Source organism: Eriocheir sinensis, chromosome 58 (assembly GCF_024679095.1).
Source record: "Eriocheir sinensis breed Jianghai 21 chromosome 58, ASM2467909v1, whole genome shotgun sequence".
NCBI lineage: Eukaryota > Metazoa > Arthropoda > Malacostraca > Decapoda > Varunidae > Eriocheir > Eriocheir sinensis.
In genome coordinates this window covers 3,719,240-3,736,663 of record NC_066566.1, presented here as the reverse complement: position 1 = coordinate 3,736,663, position 17,424 = coordinate 3,719,240, and the positions used below count along the sequence as shown (strand labels likewise).

Here is a 17,424-nt window from a genome sequence, read left to right as displayed (position 1 = left end):
GAACACATATTTGACAAGGCTACCTGACCAAGAACACATATTTGACAAGGCTTTCGTAGGAGTTGTGGGCATTTCCAGGGGTAGTTTTATGACCCTGGTGGTAGTCTGACCCTTCTTCTGTACCATGAACCTGACCAAGAACACATATTTGACAAGGCTTTCGTAGGAGTTGTGGGCATTTCCAGGGGTAGTTTTATGACCCTGGTGGTAGTCTGACCCTTCTTCTGTACCATGAACCTAAAGAAACACTCATTAGAACCCGACTGATCCCCTCTTTGACCTTTAGAAATAGCTGATGTGATATGGCAGGTCTTGTAGTACCAGCCATAGTCTCCATATCCAGAAGCATGACCTTTACCTATGAAGAATGTGTTTGTTGTTATTGTTTATTCATTCTGCAACTTTCTCACAAGCTGATGAATAAAGCAACAAGTGTCATTTATCTTTTTTTTTTATTATCAAATGAGTTCACACTGCTAGTCCTGAACTGACTAGCTCATAATGTAAAAAAAAAAAATGCAGACAGCAATACTAATAAAATAAGAAAATAAGTTAAACAGTCATTATTATAAATAGTAATAACACAAGGAAGCCTATCTTGCATATAACTTGTGGTTCAGTTAAACAATAAAGAGTGCTACAGAATACTGGCAAACAATGTGTACTTGAAGTTAACTTAGTGTTCCCATTTGACAGTATCCTCTAATCTTATTCCAGCGATAGGCCTGTGCTCACTTTCCAGCACTGCAACACATACCAGACAACATTCTCAGTGTACCACATGACTTGATTATTATGAAATGGCAACAGGAGCTGGGACCAATTCGTTAGAGACATGTTTGTAATTGGCTTCAAAACTTTGCCATTCATTTAGGCAGACACAAAAACACTGAGTAACGGGAGGGCTGCCATCTCTTTAGTTATCCCTGAGAGTAGTACCGGACCTTGGAATATTACTAAGCCTGATCACCCTTCACCTTTGTGACTACGCCTGTGATGTGACGAGCTGAGACACATTTTGGCATCAGTTAAAAGATTCATGGACTGAGTGACTAACTGCAAGTACTACAGGGCTTATTTGGAGACAAAATCACTTGTGGTATTTCACAAATCCTGCCAGAATAGTGAAGCAATACTGCTTGGTGACTTTCCAAGAAGGCCTGTTGACGGTAAGTTATATTTTTAATCTGACAGGCAAGATCAGCTGTTTTCATGCCATATTTAAACCTGGTCTGAATATGTTACTACTCTTTATCTCAATATCTTGGCCTACTGAGGATATAATGAGGCATAACACCCTGCTACAAAGTTAAAATGTGATTTTAGTGTTCCTATAATTTACTATTGAAAAGGAATTTATTGCTGTTTGCAATCTGTCCCACATTTCAGACTAGTACTCAAGACTTCCAGCTTTATAATTACAATGATTATCTTCCCGTGTGTGCTTGAACACTTGAGTTCTCAATGATTGCATTCACAAATAGTACTAACAGATGTACTCACTTAAACTTGAGTTGGGAGTCACCTAGTGGACACTGTCAGTGTAGCCTTTGGATCACAATTACGTTTTTTACCCTTTTTACTTAAAATTTAAAAAAAAATATAAATGGCCAGGAATCCTGCAAGAACTAGTTACATGATGAGCATCAGTTACACACAAGTATCCACATTCTGGTAATCCTGAAGTCGGCAGCTGCCATCCCCCACATGATGGACCACAGGCGAGCAAATGAAGGGACACTCCCCTCAAAATTTTTGGCCCCCCCAAGTTAAACAAACTTGAGGTAAACGGTTTATGGTTGTTATCCTGCTCCTCCCCCACAGCATCTATGAACTGTCAGCTTAAGACAATGGACCTGTCAATATGCCTGGATGGACTCAGAAGCACTCAGAGCTAGACAGTTTGAGGTGCATCCACATTTCTTTTAGAATTTCACAGTAAATATAGATTGAGAACTGACCCTTTTCAATCTCCTCAACTCATCAGTCATGATAAATGGTGCATAAACTTTATCATGTGTACATGCTATAAAAATCCTCTTCACTAAACAGCAACTTAAGGATGGAAGATAGGCCACTTTCACACTTATTTGACTTCCACAACATCAGTGTCAGAGATGCACTATTGCTGCACAAAAAGTGCATATACATGTTTGTCTCAATCATCATCACTGAGACTGATGATTAACACAAAAACCTGCAAAACAAGGCTGATTGCAAAATATATGCATTTTTTGCCTTCTGAGGACCATGATGTAAGAATAAATTATATTGCAACCATGCCCTTCTGAGGACTGCTGCTGTTTGGCAAGGCATGATAGCTGTAAACAAACTTTTATGTTATGTTAATGCCGCAAAGCAAGTTTTACTATTTTTGACGGATGTGTTATGCATAGCTTATGACAGTCAGATTATAGTGTCTGAATGGTGGTAACTCATTTATACATTATTATTTCACTAAATTTTCTGTGAAACGTCCTGAGGAAGATGGTCAATGATTAGAGTTGAGCAGATCAATGCTGTGGCAGCACAATGATGGTCAGCACTTTGCACAATTGTGAGATTCACAATTCCTGATAAGCTCATTCTAACCCTTGTACCATCCCTATCTTATCCTCCAGAAAGCAAGGCCACTTCTCTTCAGCTTAAATTTGTAACTTAGCAATTACATGTCAAAGGACACCAATGTAAAAAGCTATGTTCCAAAACTGTTTTCACTTGAATCATACTATAAACTCTCACCATACTGGTTGAGACAAGTTAAAGAAGCCATCACATAATGAGGCTGTTATAAATCCACTATATTTTGATTTCAGCAAATTGGAATGAGTATAACTGAAGAGATGAAAATACATGCTTATACATAATTGTAGCTGAGGCCTATTGATGTTTGCAAGATATTTAGTGATTACTATGAATACTCCCTGTCCTGTGTAGACATCAGTTTATATTAAATATCAGGCAAGTACAAATAACCAGTTCAAATGAAAAACTGCACAACCAGTCATCCCCAGGAGGTTGTTGTTTGGTATGGCAGGTGTTTGACAGGTTAGTGGCAGACACAATCAGTCCCCAGCCTTTGTACAGATGTAAGCATTCTGGTAAATAGCTCAGGACTTGCCATCCTAAAAGGAGGCTAAGCTACCCTCACTTGACTAAAGGCCACATCAACCAATGCAACATGATGGACATCTTGGAGATTTAACCCGATAGCAGCAACGGGCCAAATTTTTGCTTTTACCGTGTACCAGTGACAGGCCAAATCTTTGGCTTGTCATAAACCCCCAAAAATAGAGGATGCACAAATTGATGATGAATGCGCTGATATCTATTATATAATTATTTGCAAGAGTGATTATTTTTTCTCATTAATTCGCTGAGAGCAGCCTTTAAGAAACATGATCCCCGCAGCTACCGGGTTAAAGACAAAGTGGTAAGTGTTAGCCAGCCTCTCCCAAACAATGGTGACCCCCAGCAACAGCTCCATCCTCACCTCTTACTCCTTTACCATGATGCAACATGAAGTGGACAGCTGTAATTATCACTCAGACATATTATGATGGAAAAACTGTCCATGATTGCATTCTCTATTTCTGCAGACAAAAACACAGAGAAGCATGTAAAAACAGCCTTATGGATAAAGTGAAGCAAAGGCCCTCAGGGTGAAGGTGTTGCCATATGATGAAGATTGCTTCCGAGAGACTCACTGAACAGTGGCATAGTAACAACCTACTCTCTACCTAAGATTTACAACCTTGTTTCATCAGTTATGGAAATTCAGCCACAAATAATGAAGACAGCCAACACAAAGACCCAAATCACCCTTATTCACCAGAGGACATGTTGACTTTCAACACTGTGATTATATTTCCGATACTCCCAATGAAGAGAGAGCTGTTCAGCCAAGGTATCCTGCCAGTCCTAACATACAGTTCAGAAATTTGAAACCTCACAAAGCATTTAGAGAACCTTAAAACATACAAAGAGGAATAGAATGAAAAATGTTGGGTATAACCTGGAGACAGGAGGCAAGTATTATGGATTTGAGAACAGACAAAGGTTAAAGATGTTTAACTGAATATTAAGAATACAAAATTAACTCAGGTAGGTCATATCATGCTTAGAACTGATAACAGTTGGGCAACGAGAGTTAGAGTGGCAACCAAGATTTTGTAGAAGCCACGGTAGACAAAAGACTGGGTGGAGAGATGAAATTAGAGCTTTGCCAGAGCAGGATGGACTACATTAACATCATATAGAGGTGGAGAATGTTAGAAAAGTCTTTGTCCTGAAGTGAACTTGTAATGCCTGAAGATGATGAGAAAAGAAGGACTGACAAGATACACATAAATTTTAAAGATAAAGGGAGGAGATATGGCTCAGATATTCATATAAATGGTTGTAGGAAAGAAATGAAAGCCAGTTTTTGGTGCAAAACTGAAATTACAGAGGCCAGGAGGAGTCAATGGTGGCAAGCCAATTTCCAAAACATTAGTGTTGCTGGCAGAAAGTGAGGCTGTTGCAGAGGATTGTGGATGAATTTGACAGTGTGAGAGAATCAACTTAAAAGCAAATGTTGGCAAGGGTAAAGTAACGGCGTGTGAGATGACAAGAGAATAGACTATTGATTGTGCAAGCCATAGTTAGGGCAGGGACAACAACCCAATCATGTAAAATCTGGTTGCTGGAAGAGAAGATGAAAGAAGTAACCGAGTTTAAGTACTTAGGGATAGTCTTATGTAAACATGGGAGCTGGCAGTACGAGATGAGGGACCAGTGAAGGACCAACAGTTAATAGGTGCATTGAAGAGTTACATAAAAAAAGTGTGAGAATGGGTATAAGTGTAAAGAAACAGTATTATCCTCCCAACTGTCACATGCAGCATAGACATTGATGTGGAATGTAGCACAGCAATCATGAATAGTGTTGTGTCAAAATGGGATGGAGAGAGTAATAAAGATGTGTGTGAGTTTTGGTATGGGTGTAAGAGCAAAGACCAAAGATTGTGGATTGGCTGACACTTGATGCTCTGAGATGGTTTAGAAATGTGATCAGAATAAATGAGGATGATTTTGTAAAGTGTATGGTGGCAGGATTGAGGGAGAGGAAGTCAGGAAAAGACTAAGAGTGAAATGGATCTATAGAATGGAGGAGTCCTGGAGGGAGAGGGTTGGCAGGCAAGATATTGAATATGCTGAGAGGGAGTGGCAGAATAGGGAACGTTGGAGATGCTTCTGCCACACCCACCACCCTGGGGGAAGTTCTATTCAAAGGAAATGAGCATTAGAGAGATAGCTAAGCAGTTAGAAAGTAACAAAAACACTGCTTCATAAAACTTTGTGAAGCTGAACTGTTCCATAAATTTAATTAAGTCAATGCAAGTTGATGCTGAACTGGCTCTACAATAAATTTTCAACTGAAATACATCATTTTCTCAACAATTCACTCACTTATCAATCTAAAATATATATATGTTCCTCTCTTTAATATCCAAAACTTTCGTCTACTAATATAAAGTGTGATAAAACTGTCCCTTAACAGCATCATTGTACAAGCTGTGACCAGTCTAGAGATCAAGCACTCACGCCCCGGGCCAAGGCCAGCACACTGGCTCCCTGTCAGCGCTAGGAAGCCGTGTGTTGATAGCCAAATGGTTGCTTGGAACTGTTTCATATATTCAAAGAAGCACGAGAATGTAGAAAAAAAGACTGCATCTACTCGCCAGCAAACCTACAAAAATTAATAACTTGAATTTGTTCAAGGATTTCAACAATACACAAAAGAAAGAATAGCTACGCCTGTTGATTCTACTAATATTGCTATGTCAGTTATTATGTCAAGAATTACCATTGGCTGTCATTATGTGATCACAGGCTAAGTCAGGATTTTCAATCCTCAAACTGTCCAATTATAAAAAAAATCCAATTTACTTGTGAATATGACAGAATAATTTGTATACAAAATTAATAGGAAATGAAATGGTAGAAAGATTTATAATAACCTACTCTTTAAAGCTGTGTTATATAACAGTACTAGTTAGCAGTTCTCTTATAAAGGTATATGTAGCCAAGGTCCAGAGGGGGGTCCACTGACTTGGACACTTTGTTGTCATTGTAAATGATCCACTCACCGTCCTTCTTAATGTGACACACGTAATGCCCCACAAATATTGACGTGCCCATGTGGCTGATGAAAGCACTCAGTTCATATCTGCAAACAAAAGAAAGTTCAATTTATTGACTCGCCTTTGAAAACTGAACCCTGTGAAGGACACATAGTTTGTGTGCTTTGGTTAAGGAGATTGCACTATCATGGTCAGTACTTCAGATTCACTTAATTCTCTTACAATGAAGATATCAGCATCCTAACCTGACTGAATTTAAGTGGTAAAGATTAGCAATAGAGTAAGAAAGTATCATTCATAAACTCTGAAGGTAAGATGACTCAACCACTTGACCCTTGAATGTCAACACTGCCAGCTGTACACCTACTTTGGAGGACCATCGGTGTATGACGGTTTTTGTGGCGGGACGGCCGGTGCTCCGCTCTGCGCTGCTAATAGAGAGTCTAGTTCATGCTGGTGGGAAAATATCCAGTCAGCTGCACGTTCAAGGTTATTACTGGTTTCCTTGAGAGCCAGAGAAGCCTGCTCCCTGTTGAAGCCCATGGACATGAGCATTGCCAGCCCCTCCTCATCAGGCTTGAAGCTGTCACTCCCACCTGAGGGAAGATGAGACATTCATATCAGATTTCAGCTAGAGACAGTCTGAGAAGAGACCCTAGCAAGGTAGAGACACAAGAAAATTTGGCAATTCTTTGACATGGGGTTTCAGTACTATTAATTTTGATCTATTATATTACTGTTAATATTGCCCTAAATGAAATCTATTACTATTACTTGATCATATTATAATTACTGCTATCTATCTATATATCCAATGCCCTGCTCCCTCACAGGGACTTCCCTCTAAGAGGTGGTCGCAGCAGAAGTGTCTCCATTTCTCCCTGTTCTGGCATCCCCTCTCAGCACATTCAATCCTGCCACTTCCAACTCTCTCGCTCCAATACTCGCTCACCCTATTGATCCACTTCACAGGTGGTCTTCCCCTCATGCACTCTCTTCACAAAGTCTTCCTCCCCCATTCTCATCACATGTCCAAATCATCTCAGCGCACCACACTTCACCCACTCCACCACTCCACAATGACCTCTTCCATACTTCAGCATTTCTGCTTTTATGCCATCAGCTCCAGGGGCCTTTCCTACTTTTAATTTCTTCATTGCCTCCTCTATCTCACCTCTCTCCACCTCCCCCTGTGGATCAGGCCACTCTTCATTGATCTCCGTTCCTACGCTAGTCACTTCTGCTCTCCCTCCTACACTCTCGTTCATTACAGTTTCAAAGTGCTGCTTCCATACCTTCTTATCTCCTTCCCTCTCACAAGCACCTCATCTTTCTTCTTCACGCTACAAATGTCATTCCCCATTAGGCAGAGCAGATGGAATTCAGGTCTTTTCCACGTGAAAACTCGGGTTTTCACATGGAAAAGACCCGAACTCCATGTGCTATGCCAATTGTGAAACACACAGAAATATCCATGTACAGCAAATATAATGGTTGAGTAAATAAAGAATATTAGTATAAAACGTGAGCTAAAGATAATTACTACTTGTCTTGTTCTGCACGACGAGCGGCTCGGCAAAGTCAGCGTCTCCCATGTGCTCCATGACCCAGTTCATGGCCGCCTCGGAGCCAGTGTTGCCGGTGAAGTGGACAGCCTTCCGACACGCCTCCCAGGGGAAGCCCATCTCCGCCAGCTGCTGAACTATTGCTATGTTGATCTCCGGCTCTGTGGGGGAGGAGTCTGTCAAGAGGGGGAGCTGCAGAGACTGTAGGAGCTGCATTCACAACTACTGTCAGTCTCTATAAGTAATATTCTAATGCCAAATAAACTGATTGTAGTAGAATAGGCTGCAGGAGCCATGTTCAAAATTGCTGTCAGTCTCTATAGTTTGGAGTTTATAAGTAAGCTAGAGCTAAATGTAGACTGAAAATAGTGTAATAAACTATAAGAGCTGCGTTCAAAGCTGCTACCTATTAATCTCTGTAATCTGTAATCTTATAATGCTACCGTTACACAGATTGATAGTAAGTGGAATAGGTTATAGGAGCCATGTTCACAACTGCTGCTTGTCTCTACTACTTAAGGTCCCAAAGTAATATAATGGTACAGAGCAAAAAAAAATAAGTAATGTGATAGTGCAAACTTTTACATTAATAACCGAATGCAGTGTATGATTCATGTTCAAAATTGCTCTCAGTCTATCATTTGAGATCTCTAAGTAGGACGCTGGTGCTGAACACTTTACCCTTGACTGGGGCAGGAGTCTCAGGTAGTAGCTCCTCCGACGCCTCCAGCCCAAAGCCTTTCAGCACAGAGAGGTCAAGGGTCTCCGGCATGTCGATTGAAATGTCATACTTCATGGGCACCCAGTCTTGACCAATGCCGAACTTCACCAACTTGAAGGAAAAATCAGTGAGTATTAACTTTCTCTATCATAGTTTTCTGAAAAAAATCATCAACATAGTACTGTTCAAGTTTGCTGCTAGATAAACAATATTATGAAGAGAAATATTGGTAGGGTAAGAAAAACTATGAGTGAGTATGGTCAATAAAAACAAGGAACATGTGAAGCAGGCGTTGAGAGAGCAATAGGACAAATGTGGGACAGAGGAAGCCAAGTTCTTAAAATAGGAACTTGGTGATTTTTGCGGCACTACATAAATAGGTGGTGTGAAGCATGATGTCATTCATATACCATAGATGCAAACAGAGATGCAGATTACCTCTACCTGGGATATTAAAAAGAGGATAAGGTTGGTTTTATAAAACACTTTCACTTCTCACATCAGCTAGTTCTAAAGGCCAAAGAGAGGGTCAGTCGGGTTCTAATGAGTGTTCCTTCAGGTTTACGGTACAGAAGAAGGGTCAGACTACCACCAGGGTTATAAAACTACTCCTGGAAATGCCCCAAACTCCTACGAAAGCCTTCTCAAATAGGTGTTCTTGGGCGAAGAAGTCTTATAATACAACCCTAAATATTTCTTTCCTTAGGTCTTTTCAAGCTTACAATATGAGGGAGCCTCTTACTTGTGTACAGTGCAAGACTAACTAATGTAAACGAGGAAGGAAACAAATCATTCTCAGGGATTATTACTTGGGTAAGATAAGTACAGTTACATGCTACTGAAAAGCCCATATTTTACCTGTATAATCAGGTACTCAGGGAAGGTTCGAAGACGCGTAATCTTGTGCATAGATACTTCCTTCCCTGCTGCTGTGCTGTAGGCCATGATCTGCTCCGGCGCTGCCAACTTGGACAGGCACACATCAAAGGGGATTTTTGCTCTAACTTGGTCTTCAGGTCTGTCAAAGGAAAAATAAGGGAACTCAAGTCTCTTTTCACTCTGTCATATCAATCTATTTATCAACCTGTATCTATCACACCCTATCCCCTCATGGCCATGGTAGAGGCATCTTCGATCTTCTTTGTCCCGGCAGTCCATTTTAACTCAAGGAATTCCTCACCCACCATTAGTCTCTCTCCAATACTCATGCATTTTTATTTTTTACAGCAGAGGAGACAGTGCAAGGGCGTAAAAAAAAAGAAAATAATGAAAAAAAAAGCCCGCTACTTACTGTTCCTAGATCCCTTTTTTTTATCCTTTCCTTTAGATCCCTTTCACTAGTGGTCTCTCTAATACTCTCTCCCTCAATCCTGCCCTCATACACTTTTCAATCAGTCATCTTCATTCATTCTTATCACATACCAAAAACATTTCTGAGTGCAACATTTCACCCTTTCATCCTTTGCTGTTACACTCATATCCTAACAAATTACTACTTGAAAGTGTGGTTCTGCTGTTCCTTCTTTCTACTCTATTTCCTGCCTCCTACAACTTGGAAGCTCTTTCATGAGGGAGTATAGACACCTCTTAGACCTACAATGGCTGTTTACTTTTTTGGTTTTGATTTCAATATTTTTCAAAAGGAGTATCTTGTAGCAGGTATCATTTTTTGCCCTTGAGTTGCCTCCTTTCCTAAATAAAATAATAAATCTTGATGCATTCCCTTTAACCCGGTAGCAGCGACGGGCCAAATTTGTGGCTTTACCGTGTAGCAGTGACGGGCCAAATTTGTGCCATGATACAAACCCCCAAAAATAGATGATACATAATCTGATCACAAATGCTTTGATATGTATATGAAATGGTTTGTGTGAGGGGTGATTTTTTCTCATTTTTCTCGCTTAGAGGGACCATTAAGAAACATGATCCCTGCTGCTACCGGGTTAAAAAGAGGAAGACATAAACACTCACAATGCCTTCTGTGCTGCCTGCGCCTCGGCTTTCCTGGCCTGGTACGCCGCCACCTCCTCCTTGTTGATGGCCTCCTCCATGGGGACGGGGAAAGGGAGGTACTGGTCCGGCCGGGTCACGAAGCGCACTTTTCCACTGGCACTGCATACAAACTTATCCTCCACCTGCAGGGAAAGAAAATAAAGTAATATTGAAGAAAAGTTTAGTGTGAGCATTTACAATTGTGGGTAAAATATCAATCCTCTCTGTTTTATATTTATTATGAAACAGATGTCTTTTTCAGCATGCTAAGTTTCCTCTTATATCAGTGAGAGTTCATCCATGCTCAGGTCTCCATCCCTTACCAAAGAATGAAGCCCACTGCCAAAGGTGAGTAAGGTGAAGTGGACTGAAGATAGGAATGGTATTACTGGGGGTGATAATAATGATAGTGATAATGATGGTAGCAATGGTGATAATGATGTTGCTGATGACATGCATATCATTTTAGAGCACTAGAGTGAAAGTGACCCAAGTTTTGAGTCAATAACAAGGGAGAAGATAAGAACTCTCTGCACTTTACACTTTTCATCATGGCACAGACTGAATGACTGATGAATTGATAGGTTAAAGAAGAGAAGATAAAGTGCAGGTAAAAACTAAAGGTAATTGTATAGTAATTAAATTTAAAAAGTATAGTAAATGTGTAGCAAATATAAAGTAGGTAATAAAACTATGAAAAATATAAAATAAGTGCCTTGAAACTGAGAATTATGATGCACCTCAAACTTAAAACAGTTGCCTGGGTCAGTTGTGCCGCCAGAGTTACAAGAAGTCATCTTCAACACGTGCTCCAGAAACTCCATGGCGTCCTGCTGCTTCTTGGTGGAGAACTCTGCATGGCCCCGGCCCACCAAGGTCCGGAACATGAGGGGTGAGATGCCAGGCTGCAGGTCATCAACATCTTTGCTCTCGTCCACTGTGCTGGGAGCCTCCGAGTACCTGGGATATTAAAAACAGGATAAATGCTCCTTCCCTTAGATCTTCTCAAGCTTACAATATGAGGGGGCCTCTTACTTATGTACAATGCAAGAGAATAACAGGTGTAAACAAGGAAGGAAACAAATCATGCTCAGGGATCTATTACTTGAGCAAGATTAGTACAGTTACATGCTATTGAAAACCTTGAATGCAAGAAAAGATATCAACATACCTCCCTGACAGAAGACCATTTGAAAGTTTACACATCTGTACGTTGAAGTCCTCTGAAGGATTGGAGCCCTGGTAGCTCTCAAAGACAGCTGTCGCACACTCAAAGAACCTCTCCACGAAGCTTGGCACGGTGAAGAGAACTTGCATCACAGAGTTGATGTAACATGAATTGCCAAGATTCCTCAAGCCTGCAAGTCAAATTAAGGAGACCAATCATGACAGTTCAAGTGCAGCAATGCAAATAAATAATTATACCAAAGAACGGTGGATTTCTGGTTAACTATATGAACATGAGGTTTTATTAACAGAGTGGCTTAACACCATGGTATTGCAGTCTATGTGTGTCTACGTCATTTGGCAAAATTTAGGTAAAAAAAAAGTCTCATCCAAACACAGATCATTGAACAGAGTATGATAAAGACCTCTCTCCAGTCTTGCTGATAACATTGGATGCACAGGGAATCTTCTTCTTGTACTGTGTATTTACCTCATGTGAAAGCAGCATTAGAGGAAAAGTTGTTTAAGGCTACGGTTAACACTGCCCAGGAGAGGGTGAGTGAGTGGGCAAGGCATGGGGTACAAATTGTCTGGCAGCAACTATAACATTAAGCCCTAAATCAGCCTGGTAAAAGAAAGAAATGGTCCACACCTGTGAATCCTGGCCCAAACTTCGGCACTAATTTCGTGCCAGACTCAGTGAGGCGTGACCACTCCCACGCCCGCTGGTTGTAGTCAATTTCCAGCTCCAGCATAGTCTTCTCTGTCTTCTCCATAACCTTAACATTGATGCCAAAGTGCTGTGGAACAAAATCATCATTCAGGGTTAAGAGGAAAAGAAGAGGAAGTTATATCTTTCTGGCATACATGAAGCAACTCTTAAAATATCATACTCTCCTGATTACTGCACAGAATTACCACTTACCGCCAAATGTTTCACCAGATTGGGGTCAAGCACCATGTCGTCCTCATCATAGCTGTACACGTCAGCATTCCCATCCTGCGTGATGGTACCCAGCTTGACTGAGAGCGGGTACTCTGGGTGACAGAGGGAAAGGAAATGAATGTGTGAACAAAACACTGTGTAGAGGGTGGGTGACTTCTTGGTATTTTGGGTGGTGATATTAAAGAAGAAAGATGCAACAAAATATGATGGTTATAGATTTGGATGATGGAGATGATTTGTAGCCTTTTAGCAAGAGAAAGAGATTGGTGCAATGAAAACATGAAAAACCCTCACTGGGGACACAAGACATTTGGATGATAAAGAAAATTTGTAGCTGTTAAACATGCAGAAGAGATTGGTGTGATGAAAACATGAAAAGCCTCAGCAGGGACGCAGGGACATTAAAAGACCTTCGCTATAGGGTCTTGACTCACTTGTTTGCTCGTAGTGCTCCACAGCGTGGTTGTTCCCTCCGGAGCCATCCAGCTGTCTTCGGCCACAGAGAATCTTTCCATCGGTGAGGTTCAACCACAAATTATCTGTCTTATCACACTGCTCACACTTCCATCCATTGGGAGGCACCTGTTGAATTCCAGTTACTTTTAGAGATGAATTATAAGGAAGTCTCCTAAAGATTCTATACACAAGGAACGATGCAAAGGGAATGGAAGGTAAAAGAAATGTGTTAAAGTGTTTGGTTATGGAATGGAACGTAAAGGAAATATGTTGAATTGTTTGCGTGTGGAAAAAAAAAGATAGGCGATTAGTACATTAGCTTGTCTGTTCCCTTCTCTACCTTGACTCCGTTCTCCAGCTGCATAAGGGTTGCTGAGTGTTTGGAGATCTGCCGCACCTCGCCGTCCCACGCCCCCGCTGCTGCCTCTACCTCCGCCAGATGCAGGGCCGACTCTGCCTTGAGGATGCCTGCCACACTCTGCTGCACCTGTGTCAAGGATCCCAAATAAAGTCCAAGCTTAGTCACTAGGAATATACAGACATTTATCATTGCTATAGTTGTGATTTCATTATTAGTATGATAAAGAAAATGTACAATAAACAACTTTGAGTCAACTAGGTGTAAAATACTGCACGTACGATCTCTGGAAGCTCTGGGTTGGGCAGGGGTATGGTGTCAAAGCCTGGCAGGATGACGACGGAGTTGTGTTCCTCATACTCGTACCTCTTCTTGTTGACGTCAGGGTTGAACCCGCCCTCCACGCCTATGGCGAGGCGGGCAATCTTCTTCTCAGGCTCCATCTCCTTCTCAGGTGGGAGCTATAATGAAAAATGAAGTATTATTTATGACCCCCCCCTTGGGAAAGCTATAAAGATTAGACGTTAAGTAAATCTGACTACCATATCTACAAATTTTATGTATCACGTCCCTCACCTCTTTCTTGATGCGCTTGAGGTGCAGGAACACACAGTTCCCTGTTCGTTGGGAATATGGTACAACATATTCCTTGCCCCATCCCAAGAAGGTGTTCAGGCAGATGTACAACCCTGTCTCACTCTCCTGAAAAATTAAACAAATACAAAAATAATGATTAATTAACCATAATGCTCAACAAGACTGAGGATATTATTTATAAACTAATACTTAAACTCAGAAAATCTTATGAAATTAATTTTTGTAATAAATCACATAGCACTTAACAGCTGCTAATCTGAAATGAAAGTTTATATCAAACTCATTCAGTGACCCACCAGCTGTGCATCACCCTCCATACCATTTTTTTTACAGAAAGAGGCAGCTCAAGAGCACAAAAAAAAGGAACTGTTCCTGTTAATATCATTAGTAGAAGAGTTCATATTAAGGAGGAAAGGCTAAAGAGAGGCCAGCTAGAGGGGTACATCTTTTGGTGATTGGGTAGAGCGCTTGGTAATGAATAATGATTCCCTTGATTCTAATTAACAAATAATCTAAGATATGGTAAAGCGATCAACACCTTTATGAATGGATGTTAACTCTCTGTGTGAATGGATTTATGGATTGATTCTAACTTTCCCAAACCAAGTCATCGTCACTGCAAAATCCTTCCTGCAAGTGTTGTTAGTGGTTAAGCGATCAACTCCTTTATGAATGGAATTATGAATGGATTTGACCTTCTATATCCTGAATCAAGACACCTCTCCATCCGAAATTGACCTCTCGTTTGACACCACAGAGGGGGGAGGGTAAGTCTCCTCAATGGGGGAAGTGGGAGGGTTAAGGTGATATTACGTTTGATGTGTTAATATTATAACCCGACCTGACCTTCTGTTGTGAGACCCTGACCCCCATGACATCCACAACCATGATCAAACACTTTTAATCAGGACATATTTTACATTCCTGATTGAAAAATGGAAATGGATGAAAAAATAAGGAAACGGTACCAAGGCAGGAAGATCAAGGTAGAAAAACTAATTAGAAGCAATAGAAGGTGTCAGAGCCCTAAAGAAGAAGGTGAAGAAAAAGAAGAAAATGATGATGAAAAATAATCAAGGGATAGAAAGGAAGGAAGATCAAGGACTAATAAGAAGCGATAGAAAGCATCGGATGTCTACAGAAGAAAAATAATAATGAAGGAAAGGATGAAAAAGGAAAAAGAGGTAGAAGAGAGAAGGAGAATGAAGAAAAAGACGAATGTAGAAAAAGAAGAATGAAGGAAAAGATGAAATGGAGGTAGAAGAATGAAGGAAAATGAAGAAAAAGACGAATGAATGAAAAAATGAAAAATAGGTAGAAGAATGAAGGGGAATGAAGAAAATGAGGAATGAAGAAAAAGATGAAAAAGAGGAAGAAGAATGAAGAAAATGAGGAATGAATGAAAAAATGAAAAATAGGTAGAAGAATGAAGGAGAATGAAGAAAAAGACGAATATAGAAGAATAACAATAAAAACCAGGAGAAAACGCAAAAAAATGATGATGAATAAGCAGTATACGAAAACGAAGTCGAGTATAACATTTCCTTACTCACTAGAACAAGCAAGCCACAGACCAACCACAGAAAATAACACCAAAACAATAAATAATAACCATATTAACAATAACCATGACAGGCGGGCTGGGGAGGGGAAGAAGGAGGAGAAGGAGGAGGAGGAAGAGGGATCGAGGCTTCACGCTGGGGAGGAATTTGCTGGGGAGAGGAATTATATGGTTTTACGGGTTAATCTTCTTCTTTATCTCACCGGCGTGTCGAAGGAGAACATACACTCATCCTTGTACACTTTGTCCCCGCCCTGAGGCACGCGGATCTTGGGGAAGTGTTGCTTGAGTCCCTCCATAGCCGCCAAACACTACTGTCTCAGGCTTCCTCTTCTTCTTCTTCTTTTGGCCTTCTTCTTCTTCTTCTTCTTCTTTTGGGCTTCTTCTTCTTCTTCTTCTTCTTCCTCTGTCCTCCTTGGTTCTTCTCACTCTTCTTCTTTTTCTGCTTATTTTTCTTCTTTTTATTATTATTATTATTTTTATTGTTATTTTGTTCTGTTCCGCTGCCTCGATTCTTCTTTTTCTTCTACTTCTTCTTCTTCTTCTTTTCTTTTTTTGAGCTGCACGTTTCGCTTAATTTCTTATTATACGTCCATCTTTTTATATTTCTTTTTCTTCTTCTTCTTCTTTAAGTTGATCTGTTCCGGTCCTTCTTTTTCCTCTACCTCTTTTCTTCTTCTTTTTGAGCTGTACGTTAATTCCGCTTTGTATCGCTTCTCTATAGGTCATTCTTCTTCTTCTTCTTCTTCTACTTCTTCTTATTCTTTTCTTTTGAGCTGTAGTTTCCGCTTTGTATCGCTTCTTATGTCCTTTTTCGACCTTTTTCTTCCTCTTCTTCTTTTGAGCTGTTCCGCTTTGTATCGCTTCTTCTTCTTCTTCTACTTCTTATTTCTCTTCTTTTGAGCTGTAGTTTCCGCTTTGTATCGCTTCTTATGTCCTTTTTCGACTTTTTTCTTCCTCTTCTTCCGTTGAGCTGTTCCGCTTTGTATCGCTTCTTTATATAGGTTCTTCTTCTTCTACTTCTTCTTCTTCTTCTTTTCTCTTCTTTTGAGCTGTAGTTTCCGCTTTGTATCGCTTCTTGGGTCCTTTTTCGACTTTTTTCTTCCTCTTCTTCCGTTGAGCTGTTCCGCTTTGTATCGCTTCTTCTTCTTCTACTTCTTCTTATTTCTCTTCTTTTGAGCTGTAGTTTCCGCTTTGTATCGCTTCTTGGGTCCTTTTTCGACTTTTTTCTTCCTCTTCTTCCGTTGAGCTGTTCCGCTTTGTATCGCTTCTTCTTCTACTCGTGCTGCTTATGTAAGTTCTTTTGAGCTGTAGTTTCCGCTTTGTATCGCTTCTTGGGTCCTTTTTCGACTTTTTTCTTCCTCTTCTTCTTGTGAGCTGTTCCGCTTTGTATCGCTTCTTCTTCTACTTCTTCTTATTTCTCTTCTTTTGAGCTGTAGTTTCCGCTTTGTATCGCTTCTTATGTCCTTTTTCGACCTTTTTCTTCCTCTTCTTCCGTTGAGCTGTTCCGCTTTGTATCGCTTCTTCTTCTTCTTCTACTTCTTCTTATTTCTCTTCTTTTGAGCTGTAGTTTCCGCTTTGTATCGCTTCTTATGTCCTTTTTCGACCTTTTTCTTCCTCTTCTTCTTTTGAGCTGTTCCGCTTTGTATCGCTCCTTTATAGATCCTTCTTCTTCTTCTTCTTCTACTTCTTCTTATTTCTCTTCTTTTGAGCTGTAGTTTCCGCTTTGTATCGCTTCTTGGGTCCTTTTTCGACTTTTTTCTTCCTCCTCTTTAGAGCTGTTCCGCTTTGTATCGCTTCTTCTCCTTCGGTCCTCCTCGGTTCTTCGCTGGGACGAATCGAACAGAAACCTTTGAAATGGAAAACCACTAATTCAACTTGCTCAATAAAGATTTCGGCATTTTATTGGATCAGGAGTCAGAATTACGTTTCATTT

General features: G+C 40.5%; 1 protein-coding gene across 1 annotated transcript; it reads right to left on the bottom strand.

The window, feature by feature from the left end:
- Positions 1-433: 433 nt before the first annotated feature.
- On the bottom strand, positions 434-15,857 carry LOC126985053 (ubiquitin carboxyl-terminal hydrolase 5-like). Its single transcript, XM_050839338.1, has 15 exons — positions 15,692-15,857; positions 13,907-14,032; positions 13,612-13,791; positions 13,313-13,459; positions 12,951-13,098; positions 12,496-12,608; positions 12,223-12,370; positions 11,575-11,761; positions 11,144-11,363; positions 10,383-10,546; positions 9,270-9,429; positions 8,372-8,522; positions 7,669-7,851; positions 6,493-6,721; positions 434-6,211 (listed from the first exon to the last, which is right to left on the bottom strand). The coding sequence occupies exons 1-15, from the start codon at positions 15,785-15,787 to the stop codon at positions 6,034-6,036; spliced, it is 2,430 nt and encodes an 809-aa protein (XP_050695295.1). The 5' UTR covers positions 15,788-15,857; the 3' UTR covers positions 434-6,033.
- Positions 15,858-17,424: the final 1,567 nt, after the last annotated feature.